Here is a 19285-nt window from a genome sequence, read left to right on the forward strand (position 1 = left end):
TCCTGATTTGACTGGATTATTGTGTTTATCATTTATGGTTATTATTTGTATTGTGGAAGCCTCCAGAGGCATATGTTCAGGGGGAACCAGATTGGGGTTAGCGGGAACAGGCCATCGAGTGGTGGCATCACCGGACACACAGCTGGAGCGCAGGGCTCTCCGTTAGCTTTTGTAACTCTGCTTTAGTTCTACTCACTCCTCCTTCTTCGAGTGCAGACTGTGAATCCTTCTTATGAAGTCCTAGGGCAACCTCTTGTATCAGAGGGGAGAGAAGAGGAGAGGGCTGTGATGAAGAAATGAAGGCGCCATCCTTGAGATGGAACAACTGAAAGCCTCCAAGGAGTTGAAACTCCTGGGTAATGCAGCAGGCCCCGGGAAGATATAGCTATGCAAGCAGCTGGGTTTGCTGAGAAAGAAACCAGCAGAAAATTTCAATCTTCTTAAACATTGCAGAACTTGAGGCAGTGGGTGTCTTTTTTAGCATGCAACTCAGGCTTTGTCTACACTAGCACATTTGTCACTAAAGTTTTATTGCCTGGGGGGTATGGAAAAAACACAAAGAAACTCAAAAAAGAAAGACAAAAAACACAAAGAAAAGGGCCATTGTGGACAGCATTTTATGAGTGGGACATGCTTGTTGGGGGTGGTTTAATTATGGCAGCAGGAGAGCTCTACATGGCAGACCTTACAGCGGCTCAGGGGCAGCGATACAGCTGTCCTGCTGAAATGTGTGTAGTGTAGACGTGGTCTCAGGCAGGCAGAGGGAACAGGTTATTTCACACTTGTGCAGAAATTTGAAGAGCCTTGAGTACCGCAAAAGAGAAAAACATTCCAAGGGTAAAGGTTTCAGCTGAAAAAAAAAAGGGAAGGTGAGTCCTTTGAAGAATTCCTAACAAATGGAAACGGAGAATCATCTTTCTCTTCTGGGGAACTTTCCAGGTTTCTACGCTACCCCATGGAATTGGTTATTGAAAGGATCAGAGACCTCGCTCCCAGTCCCTTTACCTACAGTCCTGGATGACCCTGAGGACTCCCCTTCCACTCTCTTATGTGGCAGAATCCTCATAATCCTGACAAGGCTGGCCCAGGATTCAACCACTGGCCTTGTCATGCTCAATTAGGACAAGAGCTAGGGTGCTTTGGGGTGCTCTCTCTGCTCTGGAGACTTCTCTGACCCACTGATCATCACATATATCGACAGACCTTTTGTCACAGGATATCAGTCACCATCAACATCTTCATGGCAAATCCCAATGGAACAGAGCCTCCTGGCCACCCGAGTGCTGCCTGGATTGGTCTCTGGTTAAGAGATTTTGGTTGTGATCTTTTGTAGTGATAATCAAGATAGCCCATTTCAGACAGTTTGACAAATGGGAAATCTTGATTATCACTAGAAACATTTTTTTCTCCTGCTGACAATAGTTCATCTTAATTAATTAGCCTTTTAGAGTTGGTAGGACAACTCCCACCTTTTCATGTTCTCTGTATGTATCTATATCTCCTCACTATATGGTCCATTCTATGCATCCAATGAAGTAGACTGTAGCCCACAAAAGCTTACACTTTGGTTCAATCTGTTTCCAGTTTCTCTTATGGGGGGCACATGATTGTTAAAGGAAAGAGGCCCAGGCCTGGTAAAAAAGTTGTTATGTGACACATGGCCAGAATGGGTCAAGCAGCTTGAAGGTTAATGTCACCAGATTCAGAGCCATGTTAGAAAGTATGCACATGGGAGTTAGGGCCATTCCGTGGGACATAGGCTAGAGCTGTGAAATGTGGACTTGTATTGTTAAAGAATTGGACGGAGACCGTGACTGTGGTAGTCTATGTTTGCCTAGAGCTTGTTAGAGTTAACAATGTAAGCCAATGATTTCTACACGAGGGTATTCAGATAATTCTGAGATCAAAAGGAAATATTATTAGCTGAATCGTTGGTGTAGTAATACCATTTCTATATGTCTCTTTGAAGTTTCTGGTTAATCATGTACAAACGGCCTAATTGATAATTACCTTATCTTAATCAGGTAGTTAATTACCAGTGATAATTAGGAAATAGAAATTTACTTCAAAAGTATATTTTCCATCCCAGGAACTGTCTAAAGGGCTCTTGTAACATGATGCTTTTTACCTCAATCCTGCTTAAGCTTCATCAGATTTCCAGTTTCTCCCTGGACATACCTGGTATTCTCATCATCTCTACTATGAAATTGACTTTAGATCTTTAGAACATAAGAACGGCCATACTGGGTCAGATCAAAGGTCCATCTTTTCAGTCTCCTGTCTTCCGACTGTGGCCAGGGCCAGCTGCCCCAGAGGGAATGAACAGAACAGGGAATCACCAAGTGATCCAACCCTGTCACTCATTCCAAGCTTCTGGCAGACAGAAGCTAGGGACACCATCCCTACCCATTCTGGCTAACAGCCATTGATGGACCTGTCCTCCATGAATTTATCTAGTTCTTTTTTGAATCCCATTAGAGTCTTGGTCTTCACAATATTGTCTGGCAAGGAGTTCTACAGGTTGCCTGGAAAGAAATACTTCCTTTTGCTTGTTTTAAACCTGATGCCTATTGATTTCAGTTGGTGACCCCGAGTTCATGTGTAATGAAGAGTAATAAACAACACTTGCTTATCTAATTTCTCTACACCAGTCATGATTTTATAGACCTCAGTCATATCTCCCCTTAGCTGTCTCTTGTCCAGGTTGAAAAGACCCAGTCTTACTAATATCTCTTCATACAGAAGCCATTCCATATCTCTAATCATTTATGTTGCCTTTTTCTGAACTTTTTCCAATTACATTATATCTTTTTTGAGATGAGGCGACTACATCTGCATGCAGTATTCAAAATGTGGGCGCACCATGGATTTAATACATATTGATTACCTCCATTCATGTCTGTATGTAAAATGATCGTTTCACCAGTACTCAGTCACTTTTCTTTTCAATAAATTTTAGTTTAATTAATAAAAAATGGGCAGAAACTGTGTATTTGGGTTGGAGCTGAAATATTCATTGACCTGGGAGGTGCTGTGTCCAATCCTTTGGGATCGGTAGAACTGTTTTATATGAGGAAGAAGATTTTCAATACTCATCATCGTACTTGACTTGGCTGTGTGGGTGGCAGCCCAAAGTTGGGTGGCTTTAAGGGACCAGTGTTTTAACTTCGGTGTAAATCATTGTGAAAGATTTGTTCTTGCTGGCTGGCCAAATCTAAGTATTGGAATAATTACCCATTCTGGGGACTGTCAGCCCCATTCTTTGCAGTTTGCCTTTATTGAACAATCTCAGTTTGGAGTCCCCTGTCACCCCGGTCACAGGTTGCTAAAACAATTCCTCTACTTTAGGCAGCACAAGAGGTACCCAGATCCAGATAAACACAATATAACATCTTCCCTCCATTTTCTACCTCAGTCATCATAAACATGTACGAACGGCCAGACTGGGTCACACCAAAGGTCCATCTAGTCCAGTATCCTGTCTTCCAACAGCGGCCAATGCCAGGTGCTTTGGAGGGAACGAACCGAACAGCTAATCATCAAGTGATGCATCCCTCATCACCCATTTGCAGCTTCTGGCAAACAGAGTTTGGGACATCACCCCGGCCCATCCTGGAAAATAGCCATTGATGGACCTATCGTCCATGAATTTATCTAGTACTTTTTTGAACCCTGTTATAGTATTGGATTTCAGAACATCCTCTGGCAAAGAGTTCCATGGGTTAACCTTGAGTTGTGTGTATCATTCCTTTGTTTTCTTTTAAACCAGTGGCCGATTAATTGTATTAATATATAAACATATCATATTGCTTCTATATAAGTCCATGGTGCATCCACAAATTTAATACTGCATGCAGATCTGCTAGCCCAACCTAAAACAAAATATATTAGAATAGGCAAAGTTACAGAAAATGGCAACAAAAATGATTAGGAGTATGGAACTGCTTCCAAAAGGAGAAAGATTAATATGACTGGGGGTGCAGGGTATGAGAGAATGGTGGGGAAAAATTGAATAAGAAAATGTTATTTATTCCTTCAAATAATACAACTGGAGGTTACCCCAGGAAATTAATAGGCAGCAGATTTAAACCAAACAAAAGGAAGTATTTCTTCATAGTGAACCAGTCGAACTCCTTGCCAGCTGATGTAGTGAGGGGCAAGACTATGGTCATGTCTACACTTACCTCCGGAGCTATCGATCTACTGGAGGTCAATTTTTGCTTTTTGTGAAGACGCGATAAATCGGCCACCAAATGCTCTCCCATCGACTCCGATACTCCACCGGAGCGAAAAGCGTAGGCGGAGGCGACGGGGGAGCAGCAACAGTCGATCTACTGCGCTAAGTAGCTCTAAGGACTTTGACTTCAGCTACACTATTTTAGTAGCTGAAGTTGCAGAATTTACTCCAACTTAGCTGACACCCCCGCAGTGTAGATCAGGTCTCAAAAAGAGTTCTGAAAAGATAAGTTCATGCAGGATGGGTCAATCAGTGGCTATTTGACAGGATGGGCAGGGATGGTGTCCTTAGCTTCTGTTTACGAGAAGCTGGGGTTGAATGACAGGGGATGGATCCCTTCATGATTCCCTGTTCTGTTCATTCTCTCTGGGGCTCCTGGCATTGGCCACTCTCAGAAGAGAGGATAGTTGGCTAGATGGACCATTGGTGTTACCCAATATGGCTATTCTGATGTTCTTATATAGACCCCAGATGTATTTGCCTCTTGCTGTAACCCACTACACCCCACTTCCCTCCCAGAGCCAAGATAGAATCCAGGAGTCCTGATGGGGTTCCTCTCTGTACAAAGGTAACAAAATAAGAACGTACATTAACATTTTAAACCTTACCAGTGTCCCTTAAGTGATTTACCATAAGATGGCAGAATATGCATTAGAGCTGAGTGGGTCTTATGTTTCTTTAATTTTCTTTCTTCCATACAGTGCTCCTTTAATTGCTCAGTTATCTGCCAAAATACTCACGTTTTTAGGAGCCTAAGTAACCCCGGAATCACAGTTAAACTTCCCTCCTCCCCAAAATATCCTGAAATGGCTCCCTTACTGGCTGTGGAGGTTGGAGGGAGGGACATGGATTTGATCCCGCAAGTGACAAGGGAGGGGAAGAGATGAGAAGATCGAGCGATAGAGAGGGCCTGCAGGGAAGAGGCAGAACAGGCATGTGGCCATCTTGGAAGGAGTGGCAAAGGGGAGGTCTTGGGGGTCCAGTTACAAGCAATAAGAAAGGTGACAACTTCATGAGTTGTGCATAGACCGATTCCCCAGATTGTCATGCTAACACAGCACCGTACATTCAGTAAAGTGTTTAATGCCCTTTGACAGCCCAGTAAGTGATTCAGGGAAGAGGGCCCAGCACTTTGTCACCAACCAGCTCTGCACGGAGCTCAGTCTGAAAATCTGAGCACCAGGAGGGAACTTTAGGTCCTTCTAGGAGTAAATAGTGAGAGCAGCCTGTCCCTGATCTGTTTGGTCCTCACCCCGTAGATGAGGGGGTGTAGCATGCAGGGCACCAGAAGGTAGATGTTGGCCATGAGAATGGGCAAATACAGGGGCACAGTGTTATCAAACCGGTGCATGACAAAGGAGAAGACAAATGTTATGTAAGAGGTAAAAACGGCACAGAGGTGGGAGCTGCAGGTCCCAAACGTCTTGAGCCGGGCGTCCTTTGTGGGAAGGCTGAAGATAGCCTTGAGGATCAGGATATAGGACACAGCAATAAAAAACACATCCAGACCTGGAGTAAAGACTGTCACAGAGAGGCTGTAGTTACTACTGAGGCGGATATCGGCGCAGGCCAGACTCACCACAGATATGTGCTTGCAGTACGTGTGGGGGATGATGTTGGTTTTGCAATATGGCCACCGACTCGCCAACAAAGGATATGGCAATATGAGTAAGCAGCCACGCAGTACCAAGGCCAGGCCAATCTTCACCACCACACGGTTTGCCAGGATGGTGGAATGTCTCAGAGGATTGCAGATGGCCACATAGCGATCAAAAGCCATGGCCAGAAAAATCCCTGATTCCATTGTTGCAAAGCAGTTAATGAAGTACATCTGGATGAGGCACGCACTGAAATTGATCTCCCTGGAATTGAACCAGAAAATGCTCAGCATTTTAGGTAGGATGGACGTAGACATGCTCAGGTCGGTGATGGCCAGCATGCAGAGGAAATAGTACATGGGCTTATGGAGGCTTCGCTCTCTCTTTACAATGAACAGGATGGTGAAGTTCCCCAAGATGGCTATGGCGTACATGGTGCAGAAAGGGATGGAGATCCAGACATGGGCCCTTTCCAGGCCAGGAATGCCAAGTAGGATGAATGTGGAGGGGTTGGTGAAGTCAGTTGTGTTGGAATCTGACATAGAGTAGGGGAGAAGGTGTCGAGCTCTGAAGCAGAATCGTGTCTCCTGTATGTACCATATGTTTTATTGACTTCCTTTATGTGCCCAGGCTCTCGGGTGATGGTCACAGTAGAAAGGCCTGGATGGAGAAACAATGTTAATATTAGACACTACATGCACTACTGAACAGTGTTGTCATGGGTGAAGCAGATTGGTGGCTCTTCAGACACTGAAATTATTTTTATTATTCAGAGAAATTAATTCTGAACCACTGACTCTATTAATGCCAATTGCACACAAGATGGTGCTCCATGCATCAATCATTCTCACACATTATGATGTGGGAAACCTTAATAGGCACCCACAGCAAACAGGATTGTGGATACTGGTTATCCCTCATCGTTCCTTAATGCAATGAAATCCAGGACGGAGAATCCATACTGTAGGGATTTCCCCATTAACATGGTTGCTAAACATCTGAGATTGGAAAATAACCAAATCTTTGTCTAGTCATGTGGCAGGGGAAACATCCCAGGTAGAAAACACCTCAGTGAAAAGACCTGGGCTCCACGGAAACACCGGCTCATTCCCAGTAGTGGGCAAAACAAAGACAATGTTCGGATGCCTAAGGAATGGGATGGACACTAACTTGCTCTACACATGCACTCTGTTTTTCTCACCCAATCTCTGTAAAGAATAGAGCAGCTAAAAAGGGAGTTTCTGATACAGTCTATGAGAAGGGGGGAGACTATCCTAGTGCAGTATACTGAAAATCTGGGACAGTTTAGTTTAGAGAAGAGACAAACAAGGGAGCAAATGATAGAGGAGAAGAAAATAAAGAATGGAGCTTATTACATTCAAATGGACAAAGAGAGAACAGTTCCCAAGCAATAATATCTATAGACGCTTCGTGATTTAAAAATATTTCCCCTAAAATGAGGCAAATTATGAGCGAAACGGATTGGGGGGGGGAATGGAGACAGAAAAATGGAAATGAAAGTTATGAGTTTGTTATAGGAATTCATTAGGCAGCTAAACAGCCAGAATTTCACAGTGAAAAAAGTGGATAACTTTGACTAAAAAGCTGGTTCAGTGAGAAAGAGGAGGCAGTAACTGGGGTGGGGAGGGGAGCGGGAAAAAGGAAATAGATATAGCAAGCAATACAAATTGGATGTTATGAAAACTGGAAAGGATTGTTAAAGAGATTGGGGAAAACTCAATGTTTGACAGAACTACATATCACAAAAAAGAGGTTTTTAAGTATATTAAGATGAAAAGAAATCCCAGACGCGTTTGACACCAATTATGAGAGGGAGAAAGTAAACTTGTTAATGTTGCAGAAAATGTAGATGTGTTCAAGAAATAATGTTGCTCTGCATTCGGAAGTAAGCAGAAGGCGGTATTCAAATCACATGAGGTGATGGAACACTTTCCACTCCATGAGAAGTCAAGGGGGATTTTAAACAGAATTCATAGTGGAACCACAGACTTATGAACACAATAATTACGAACTGACAAATCGAACACACATCTCTTTGGAATCAGAAATATGCAATCAGGCACCAGTGTTAAACAGAAAGTATTTAGAATAGGGAAGAAAACAAGAACTTTTTAGAAGGTTAGGAAACAATGGAAAAGCTGGTATTGGATTGGTTTAAAATTAAGGTCTAGGATTATAATTAATGCCATTCAACAGTTGATTTTATGGAAAATCAGTCTTGTCAAATAAATTTGACTTTATCCTTTAATGAGAGTGCACATTTGGTTGATCAAGGAAACCGTGCAGATGCAATAAACTTTGATTTCTACAAAGCATTTGGTTTAATATTGGAAAATTAAAAATGAACACAGTGCTATATCAATAGAGCATATGTAACATGGATATAATCTGGCTAATTAACAGATCTCAGAAAACAGTTATCAATGGGCCATTGTCAGTGAATGGGGTGAGTGGGGTTCTGCAGGGATCAGTTCTAGGGCCGATGCTATTCAATATTTCCATCAATGATCTGTATAGAAACAGAAAATCACTGAAGAAAAAATCTGCAGATGCCCCAAATATTGGCAGAATGGTCTTTTCAGGATCCCCCCAGTACATAAGAAAGTGCCCTTGCCTGTGGGTCGAGCCTCCATTCCTGGTTCTGAGAGAATAATTTTGGATTTGACTGTATTAAAACATTTTGTTTGCATGGGTCCAGCTCGCTAGACGCTTTTCCCACTGCCCATGGCATTGGTGAAACTGACTGTGTCCAGTCCTGGGGTCCACATTTCAAAAAGGATGTTGAAAAATTGGGGAGGCTACAGAAAATGATTGGAGGCTGGGGAAAAGGCTGGAGAGTGAGGGACTTAATTTATGAAAAAGACAATCAAGTGGAGAATGTCATGGGGAGAAATCAATGGGTAATAATGGTCTCTGTAATCTAGCAGAGAAAGGCAGAGCAAGACCCAGTGGCTGGAGGCTGAAGCCAGAGACATTCTTGTCAGATATAAGGGCCAAATACCTAGTACTGAGTGTGATTATTCGTTTGGACACACCACAAAGGAAAGTGGTGGATTCTCCAACACCCCATCACTGCAGATCCCGACTGGATGCTATTCTGTAAGATCTGCTTGAGGCTTGACTAGAACTAACAGGCTAGAGTGGTGCTGATGTAGCACATCAGTGTAGACACTGCTAACACCAATGTCTGGGGTTCTTCCGCGAGTGAGGGCAATCCACCTCCCCGAGAGGTGGTAGCTGGGGCGATGGAAGAATTCATCCATTGGCCTCAGACTGTCTACACCAGGGTTAGTCTGGTATATCTACATCTCTCCGGGGCGTGGAGTTTCTTCAACCAACCAACCAACCAAGCAGATTGAGACACACAAGTTCAGCACAGAGCAAGTAAACCCCAAACACAAACAAACAAACAATACAGACAGTCACTTGCCCCAAGGATGCTGAATTTGCTCCTCCTTCCCCTGGAGAAGAGGAGATGGAGGAGGGTCATGACAGCCTTCTTCAGATACTTGAAAAGCTGCCATAGAAAAGGTGGAGAAAATTTCTCCTCTCTTACCACAGCGGGCAGGACAACAGTGAATTGAGTTTAAACTACAGTATAGCAGACTAAGATGATATCGCAGGAAAAAGTTCCTAACTGTAAGGGCAGGAGGACAATGGAACAGACGCCTCAGGAGGTTGCGGAAGCTCCATTGCAGGAAGTTTTCCAAAGGAGGCTGGGCAGCCATCTGTCCTGGATGGTTCAGACTCAACAAATCCTGTATCTTGGCAGGGAGTTATACTAGGTGACCCCAGCAGTCCCTTTTCATCCTGTAGCTCTGTGATTCTATGATATAAAATCCTAGCGTAGACCAGGCATTAGTTACACTCCAGTCATCCAGCTCAATCCAGGATAACTCGGTGAAATACAGTGGCCTTTTTTATACAGGAGTTCAGATTGGATGATCTAATGATGCCTTCTAACCATAAACCCAATGAATCTATCAATAAAGAAAGTAGACCAGATATTTATATTTACGGTGTAACACACAAACAGGGGAATATTCCTTTACATGGAAGCCTGAACATTTAACACTGATAAAAGAAAATTGTTTCACATAATCCATAATTGGCATGGGGAACTCCTTGACACAGACATTATAGGAGCAAAGAGCTTAGGTGAATGGCATTCGCAAATGGACGGGCCATTGTAGTTGGTGCTTGTGGCACCAACTTTACTTAAGGCTGTCTGACACCTTCTATAAGGACAACTCTCTTCAAGTTATTTATAAGTTTGCCAAACTTCAAGCATTTAGACTCTAATGTTCCATGCCTGATGTCAGTTTCCGGCTCACTTGGGTTTTTTTTAAAGTTTGAGGCATAACAGTTCCTCTGAATTGGAGAATTAGGTCAGGAGACAAGACGTCGTGCCCATGTTGAAAAATTCTTATAATTGTTCCATTGAGGAGCCTTAGCACCTCCAAGATTTCCAGCTATGGTGACCAGATAGAAAGTGTTGAAAATCAGGACAGATGTGGCGGACAAGAGGTGCCTATATTAGGAAAAAATCCCTAAATATCGAGACTGCCCCCCCAAAATCGGGATATCTTGTCACCCTATTTCCAGCACATAACAATCAGACTACAGTGCCCCCAGAATCCACACATGCAAGAGGAGGAGGTGACAGTCTCTCTGCATTAACACACAGCTGGCTCCTGAGATCTTTACTCAGTTCTGACTCCAAGGGGCTGTTCTCATTGGGGACTGAGGATACTATGGGTCACGGCCTCAGAATTTGGCCTTGTCTTGTACTTCTAGTAACATCTTCAATAGTGAAAGCTTCAATGTGCCACTGAAATGCAGCCACCTCAAGTCTGGCATCCACCAGCGAGCCTGAGGGCCCAGCAAGGTGCGACCTTTTGCCCTGTAATACTAGAGAAAACTCCATCCCTGTGGCAGGGGCAATGGGCAGTTTAATGGATGTGAAGAGCGGAAAGGACACAGAATAACTCTCTATCCCATCACATAGATGTTACACTAGGTTTGTCGAGCAGGTGAGCTCCTATGCAAAAAATGGGTACCTGTGAATCCTGAGATGGAAGCGTCTTCCCTGGGAATCCCCCGCAGGTAGCCGTGTCCCACACCTTTCTCACTCCAGCATCTGCAGCAGCATCCCACACCGAGAGCCGATACAGAGGTGTGCATCATTTATAATAAAACTCTGTGCAATCCCAGTGGGGTTCACTCAGCCTCTAGGGGATTAGCAGCATCTGGATGTAAACAGGCTGGAGACAGGCCTGTCTGCACATTTGTGCTATTCTTCCAGCTTTAGAAGTAAACAGCAATTAAGGGACATTCCCAAGGGGAGATGAAACCTCTGGGGCTCTCCACTTTGTCAGAGAGGAATTGTGTGCTCTGTGTATTTTTGTATATTTTGAAATTGTACTTGATTACAGAGATCTCCATAGGGTCTGGTACCCTGTAAATGCCCAGGATGTATGGGTACATAGTTGGCAGACAGATCTGGAGTCATATGACAATGAGAGAAACGTACACTTTCAGGAGGCACATGGGGCTGTTGCTAAGGTATCAGAGATCAATAATTTGCATTAGTAACTATAATCAGACTGTTCAGTACTTTTCATGGAAGGATCTTGAAAACATCAAGCAAAGAAAAGTCACAATGAACATATCCCCATTATACAGATAGGTGAACTGAGGGAATGTGTGGCAGGATGACAGACAAAAGCCAAGAGTCCTGATTTCACTTCCGTAACCACAGTCCCTCCATCACCCCAAGAGGGAAATGGACTCCTGCTCTCTCAAAGCCTGTTCCTTGGGTGGGATGCAGGAGAAATGCTGGAAGAGGAATCTTGAGCCTTCTCCATTCTCTCAAGGTGAATCTGAGGTCTCCAGAACTAGCTGGAGTTTGTGAACTCCCTGGTCCTGGAAATTGTCAACTCTGGGACTCCACTATCACTAAAAGAATGTTCCTGTGGGTAGAGTAGAGCCGGGGGCTGTCTTGGGGACAGAGGCCTCACCCTCCCCACAAAGATGCCCTGAACAAGAGGGTGGGGAGCGCTATAGGCAGGCTAGAAACTGGATTTGTCTTTGCAGTGGATTTGTTCTCTCCCTCTCGGTACATTTCCTCCCAGTCTAATGTTCCAGGCTGAGTCAGACTTTCCAGGACTGCCCCGCTGGAGGGCGCTCGGATTCCCTAGTTGAACTCTCTGCCTGCTCGTCTGGCTAATCGAGGGGATTTCTCCAATGTGGAGCCCCTGGGTTTTTAAGAACTGGAATTAGACTGAATGAATTGTCCTATCAGTTCCCAACAGGGGCATCCTGTCCACCCGTATTCAAGGTACTAAGACTCTATCGCTGGCAAGAATGGTTTGACCTTCCTCCGTAGCTAAAGACAAAAGCGTGCTGGGGCTAGGGCCCACTCCTTGACCGTTAGGAGCACAGCACAAGTTCGAGGGACTAGATGGGGGTTAGTGAGAACAGGCCATCGAGTGGTGCCATCACGGGATACACAGCTGGAGGTCAGGGCTCTCCGTTAGCTTTTTTAACTCTGCTTTCATTCTAATCATGCCTCCCTCTCATTGGCATAGAGCGGCTACAAGCAGACCTTACAGCGGCTTAGCTGCAGCAGTACAGCTATACCACTGTAAGGTGTGTAGTGTAGATGTGAACTCAGGCAGGCAGAGGGGGCAGATTATTACACACTTGTGCAGAAATTTGAAGAGCCTTCAGTACCGCAAAAGAGCAAAATGTTCCAAGGGTAAAAGTTTCCCCTTAAAAGAGAAAAGTAAGGTGAGTCCTTTCAAGAATTCCTAACAAATGGAAGCAGGAGAAAGGTCCCGCTCGTGTGAGGAACTTTCCAGGTTTTTACGCTACCCTGGTGGAATTGACTACTGAATGGATCAGAGACCTCACTCCCACTCCCTTTACCTACAGTCCTGGATGACCCTGAGAACTCCCCTTCCACTCTCTTATATGGCAGAGTCCTCATAATCCTGACATAGCTGGGCCCAGGATTTCTGGGGGGCTCAACCACTAACCTTGTCATGATCCATTAGGACAAGGGTTAGGGTGTTTTCGGGTGCTCTCTCCACTCTGAAGACTTCTCTGACCCACTCCAGATGTGTAGTCCAATGCTTTTGTGCCTTTGTCTTCGTGAACAAGGCATTAGTGTGGCCTCATTTGGAGTACAGTGTCCAGTTCGGGGCCCCACACTACAAGGAGGCTGTGGAAAAATTGGAAAGAGTCCAGCGCAGGGCAACAAAAATGATGAGGGGGCTGGAGCACATGATTTATGAGAAAGAAGCAAAGAATCCTGTGGCACCTTATAGACTAACAGACGTTTTAGAGCATGAGCTTTCATGGGTGAATACCCACTTCGTCGGATGCAAGTAGTGGAAATTTCCAGGGGAAGGTATATATATGCAGGCAAGAAGCAAGCTAGAGATAACGAGGTTAGTTGAATCAGGGAGGATGAGGCCCTCTTCTAGCATCTGAGGTGTGAAAACCAAGAGAGGAGAAACTGGTTTTGTAGTTGGCAAGCCATTCACAGTCTTTGTTTAATCCTGAGCTGATGGTGTCAAATTTGCAGATGAACTGAAGCTCAGCAGTTTCTCTTTGAAGTCGCCCTGAAGTTTTTTTGCTGCAGGATGGCCACCTTAATATCTGCTATTGTGTGGCCAGGGAGGTTGAAGTGTTCTCCTACAGGTTTTTGTATATTGCTATTCCTAATATCTGATTTGTGTCCATTTACCCTTTTCCTTAGAGACTGTCCAGTTTGGCCGATGTACATAGCAGAGGGGCATTGCTGGCATATGATGGCATATATTACATTGGTGGACGTGTAGGTGAATGAACGGATGATGGTGTGGCTGATCTGGTTAGGTCCTGTGATGGTGTCTCTGGTGTAGATATGTGGGCAGAGTTGTCATCGAGATTTGTTGCATGGATTGGTTCCTGAGCTAGAGTTACTATGGTGCACTGTGCAGTTACTGGTGAGAATATGCTTCAGGTTGTCTGTGGGCGAGGACTGGCTTGCCACCCAAGGCCTGTGAAAGTGTGGGATCATTGTCCAGGATGGGTTGTAGATCCCTGATGATGCGTTTGAGGGGTTTTAGCTGGGGACTCTATGTGATGGCCAGTGGAGTCCTGTTGGTTTCTTTCTTGGGTTTAAGTATCAGAGGGGTAGCCGTGTTAGTCTGGATCTGTAAAAGCAGCAAAGAATCCTGTGGCACCTTATAGACTAACAGACATTTTGCAGCATAAGCTTTCGTGGGTGAATACCCACTTCTTCAGATGCAAGATGCATCTGAAGAAGTGGGTATTCACCCACGAAAGCTCATGCTGCAAAACGTCTGTTAGTCTATAAGGTGCCACAGGATTCTTTGCTGCTTTCTTGGGTTTGTCTTGCAGGAGGAGGCTTCTGGGTACACGTCTGGCTCTGTTGATCTGTTTTTATTTCCTCGTGTGGGTATTGTAGTTTTGAGAATGCTTGGTGGAGATTTTGTAGGTGTTGGTCTCTGTCTGAGGGGTTAGTGCAGATGCGGTTGTACCTCAGTGCTTGGCTGTAGACAATGGATCGTGTGGTGTGCCTGGGTCGGAAGCTGGATGCATGAAGGTAGGCATAGCAGTCGATAGGTTTTCGGTATAGGGTGGTGTTAATGTGACCATGACTTATTTTCACCGTGGTGTCTAGGAAGTGGACCTCCCGTGGAGATTGGTCCAGGCTGAGGTTGATGGTGGGGTGGAAGCTGCTGAAATCGTGGTGGAATTTTTCCAGAGTCTCCTTCCCATGGGTCCAGATGATGAAGATGTCATCAATGTAGCGTAGGTAGAGAAGGGACGTGAGTGGACGGAAGCTGAGGAAGCGTTGTTCCAGGTCAGCCATAAAAATATTGGCATATTGTGGGGCCATGCGAGTGCCCATAGCGATGCCACTGATCTGGAGATATATATTGTCATCAAATTTGAAATAGTTGTGTGTGAGGATAAAGGCACAGAGCTCAGCAACCAGTTGTGCTGTGGCATCATCAGGGATACTGTTCCTGACTGCTTGTATTCCATCTGTGGGTGGGATGTTTGTGTAGAGAGCCTCTACATCCATGGTGGCTAGGATGGTGTTTTCTGGAAGGTCACCAATGCATTGTAGTTTCCTCAGGAAATCAGTGGTGTCACGGAGATAGCTGGGAGTACTGGTGGCATAGGGTCTGAGTAGAGAGTCCACATATCCAGACAGTCCTTCAGTGAGAGTGCCAATGCCCGAGATGATGGGGCGTCCAGGATTTCCGGGTTTGTGGATCTTGGGTAGTAGAAAGAATAACCCTGGTCGGGGCTATAAGAGTGTGTTGATCTATTCCGGTGTTAGAGCCCCGACCAGGGTTATTCTATCTACTACCCAAGATCCACACTCTCACTGAAGGAATGTCTGGATATGTGGACTCTCTACTCAGACAGTGATTGCAACAATGATCTATACAGTTACAGATTCTGTCAATAACATCACACCCATGCTCCCCTAACCTTGCCCCCCATGATGTGGCATTCCCACCTTTGTAGGCCAAGGAACCTGCAATACTTGGCCATCCACTGGAGCTAGGGTTCCTCACTGTCTTGCTTCTTGGCCCTCAACACAGATCTGAGTCATAAACTTTTTGGTGTCCTGCCTTGGCTCAGGGATGGGAATACTCATTGTTGGTTTGCTGCTCAGCCCTGGGTGCAGGCCTAAGGGTATGTCTACACTACGGGGTTATTCTGATTTTACAGAAACCTGTATTTGGAAACAGATTATATAAATTCGAGAGCATGCGGCCACACTAAGCACATTAATTCGGCGGTGTGCATCCATGTACCGAGGCTAGCGTCGATTTCCGGAGCGTTGCACTGTGGGTAGCTATCCCATAGCTATCCCCCACCCATTGGAATTCTGGGTTGAGATCCCAATGCATGATGGGGCAAAAACAGTATCACGGGTGATTCTGGGTAAATGTCGTCAGTCAGTCCTCCCTCCATGAAAGCAACGACAGACAATCATTTCATGCCCTTTTCCCTGGATTGCCCTGGCAGACGCCATAGCATGGCAACCCTGGAGCGCATTTAGCCTTTTTTCACTCTCACTGTATGTGTACTGGATGCTGCTGACAGACGCGGTACTGCCGTGCTACACAGCAGCATTCACTTGCCTTGCAAGGTAGCAGAGATGGTTACCAGCCATATTGCACCGTCTGCTGCTGTCATGGGTGCTCCTGGCTGGCCTCGCTGTGGTCGGCTGGGGGCGCATGGACAAAAATGGGAATGACTCCCCAGGTCATTCCCTTCTTTACGTTTTGTCTAAAAGTAGAGTCAGTCCTGCCTAGAATATGGGGCAAGCCTACTAAGGAACCAGAGAGGACAGCCGCTCCATGTCAGAGCCCCAGAGATCCCGCAAAAATGATGAGCCGCATGCCATTCTAGGGGGTGCCCCTGCAACAACCCCACCCGTTGTTTCCCTTCTCCCCCCCCCTTCTGTTATCCCCCCATTTGTGTGATGAAGTCATAAAGAATGCATGAATAAGAAACACTGACTTTATTGAGATAAAATAAGGGGGAGGCAGCCTCCAGCTGCTATGATATACCAGGCAGGACTGAATCTCCATTAGACATTAAAGGGGGTAGGGGGAGAGGAGCGCAGCCTCCATCTGCTATGATATACCAGGCAGGACTGAATCTCCAAGAGACAAAGCTTAAAGAAGGGAATGACCGGGAGTCATTCCCATTTTCACCCAGGCACCCCCGGCCAACCTCACCGAGGCCAGCCAGGAGCACTCACGGGAGGATGATGACGACTATGAGTCCTATTGCAACGTCTGCCATCAGGGAGAGAAGAGGAGGGGATGCTGCTGTTTAGCACTGCAGCACTGCGTCTACCAGCAGCATCCAGTAGACATATGGTGACATTGAAAAAAGGCGAGAAACAATTTTTTTCCATATACTTTCTGAGCGGGGGCGGGGGGGAATTAATGACATATACCCTGAACCACCTGCAACAATGTTTTTGACCCTTCAGGCATTAGGAGCTCAACCTAGAAAGCAAATGTTTTTTGGAGACTGTGGGAACTCTGGGATAGCTTGAGTCCTCAGTCCCCCCTCCCTCCCTCCATGAGCGTCCATTTGATTCTTTGGCTTTCTGTTACGCTTGTCACGCAGCTGAGTCCCTGCTGTGGCCTCTTTCTATCATAGCCTTGGAGATTTTTTCAAATGCTTTGGCATTTCGTCTTCTGTAACGGAGCTCTGATAGAACAGATTTGTCTCCCCATACAGTGATCAGATCCAGTATCTCCCGTATGGTCCATGCTAGAGCTTTTTTGGATTCTGGGACTGCATGGTCACCCGTTCTGATTGGCGCTCCACGCTGGGCAAACGGGAAATTAAATTCAAAAGTTTGCGGGACATTTTTTGTCTACCTGGCCAGTGCACTGTGGGATAGCACCTGGAGGCAATACCATCAAATTGCGGCCACACTAACCCTAATCCCACATGGCAATACCGATTTAAGCGCTACTCCCTTCATCGGGGAGGATTACAGATACCAGTATTAAGAGCCCTTTATATCCATATAAAGGGCTTTGTTGTGTGGACGGGTGCAGGGTTAATTCAGTTTAATGCTGCTAAATTCGGTATAAACTCACAGTGTAGACCAGGCCTAAGTTATAGACTTTTCCCATCATGTAATGGGAGTGCAGAATCCCCACCATGGCACCTCCTGCTGGTCGCTCTTGGAATTAGCTCAGTCCAGGTATGGAGCTCCCTCTGCAGGTGGTGTCTCGCTGCCGTTGCTCTGCTTTCTCCATCTTCTCTGGACCCACGTTGCTCTCTGGACCACGGTGTCCTCTTTAGGACACAGCCCTCCAGTCATGCCCCCAACTCCGTTCTCCCCGCTTCCGAGGGTATCCACTGGCCACAGTTGAGCCCTGTGCTGCAGTGGCAAGCTGCAGTCCTTTATCTGGCCACTCCCACCAGCATCCAGTGGGGCAAAATGGGGGGTGTTATGGGCCCACCCACTTCTCTGGGTCCTGGGTAAGTGACCCTTGAGTGGAAGACCAGGCCTCTCTGGACCAAGGTGTGAATAATGTATCGAAGGGTAGCTGTGTTAGTCTGTATCCATAGAAACAACAAGGAGTCTGGTGGGACCTTAAAGACTAACAGATTAATTTGGGCATAAGCTTTCGTGGGGAAAAAAACCTCACTTCTTCAGATGCATGGAGTGATGCATTGGCAAGTTACTGAGTGGGAGATAATGTGAAGTCTTGGAGTTCACAGCTCACATGAGAGGGATCTCACAACCTCCAGCTAGTTCTGGAAACCTCACATTCACCTTGAGAAGAGAACCTCAGGCTCCCTCTTCCTGCCTTCCCTCTGCATCCCACCCAAGGAACAGTCCCTGCCAGAGCGGGAGTCAATTTCCCTCTTGGCATGATGGAGAGACCGTGATTATGGAAGGGGAGTCAGGACTGCTGGGTTTTGTCTGTCATCATGCCATCAATCTCTGTGTGGCCTTTGCCAATTTACGTCTCACAGTGTCTCAGTTTACCTATATGAATAACGGGGATTCGTCAATAGAGACTTTCCCTTTGTTAGGTGCTCTGTTAATCCTTCAGAGAAAGGTGTTGCACAGGATGATGATAGTTACTGATAAGAATTACTGGTCTTTGATCTAACTGTTTGTGTCTCCCCTCAGTCATTATCTCCAGATCTGTTTGTCTACTATCTACCCATCCCTCCTGGCAATTTACAGGGTATCATTCCCTATACAGACGTAGGTGTTATCCCTTTTTTCTTCCTTATCAATTAGAATTTTATATATACACAAATACACAGAGCAGCCCCTTCCTCTGTGGCTCAGCAGAGAGCCCAAGAGTTCTCATCTCCCTTAAGGAAGGTCCCTTAATTACTGTTTACTCTGAAAGCTGGCTAAATAACACAGAAGTGCAGACCAGCTTTTCTCCAGCCTGTTTACATTAAGGTGCCGCTTCTCTGCTAGAGGCTGAATGAATCCCCTGGGGATTGCACAGAGCTATATTATAAATGGTGCTCACCCCTGTGTCGGGTCTCAGTGTGGGATGTTGCTGGAGATGCTGCGGTGAGAGAGGGAATTCACAGGTACCATCTCTTGCTGAGGCACTCACCTGCTTTACAAACTCAGTGCAACGTGGGCGTCATGGGATACAGTGTAAGTTTCTGGTCCATTCCGCTCTGCACAGCCATTAACATCCCAGGGCCCTTGCCACAGGGGATGAGTTTGCTCCAATAGCACTGGCCAAAATGTCCTCCTTTGATTAGCATCCCTGCCCGTCCCGGCTGATGCCATTCAGCGTGGAGGTGGGTGTATTTCTGTGGCACAAGGCAGCATTCAGGATTAAAGGTGGTAGAAGTACAGTACAAGGCCAAATTCTGA

General features: G+C 45.8%; 1 protein-coding gene across 1 annotated transcript; it reads right to left on the reverse strand.

Moving 5' to 3' along the window:
- Positions 1-5429: 5429 nt before the first annotated feature.
- On the reverse strand, positions 5430-6377 carry LOC123376124 (olfactory receptor 52M1-like). Its single transcript, XM_045027884.1, has one exon. It carries the CDS (start codon positions 6375-6377, stop codon positions 5430-5432), a length of 948 nt encoding a protein of 315 aa, XP_044883819.1.
- Between the last annotated feature and the right edge of the window lie 12908 nt (positions 6378-19285).

Source organism: Mauremys mutica, chromosome 1, assembly GCF_020497125.1.
Source record: "Mauremys mutica isolate MM-2020 ecotype Southern chromosome 1, ASM2049712v1, whole genome shotgun sequence".
Classification (NCBI taxonomy): Eukaryota; Metazoa; Chordata; order Testudines; family Geoemydidae; genus Mauremys; species Mauremys mutica.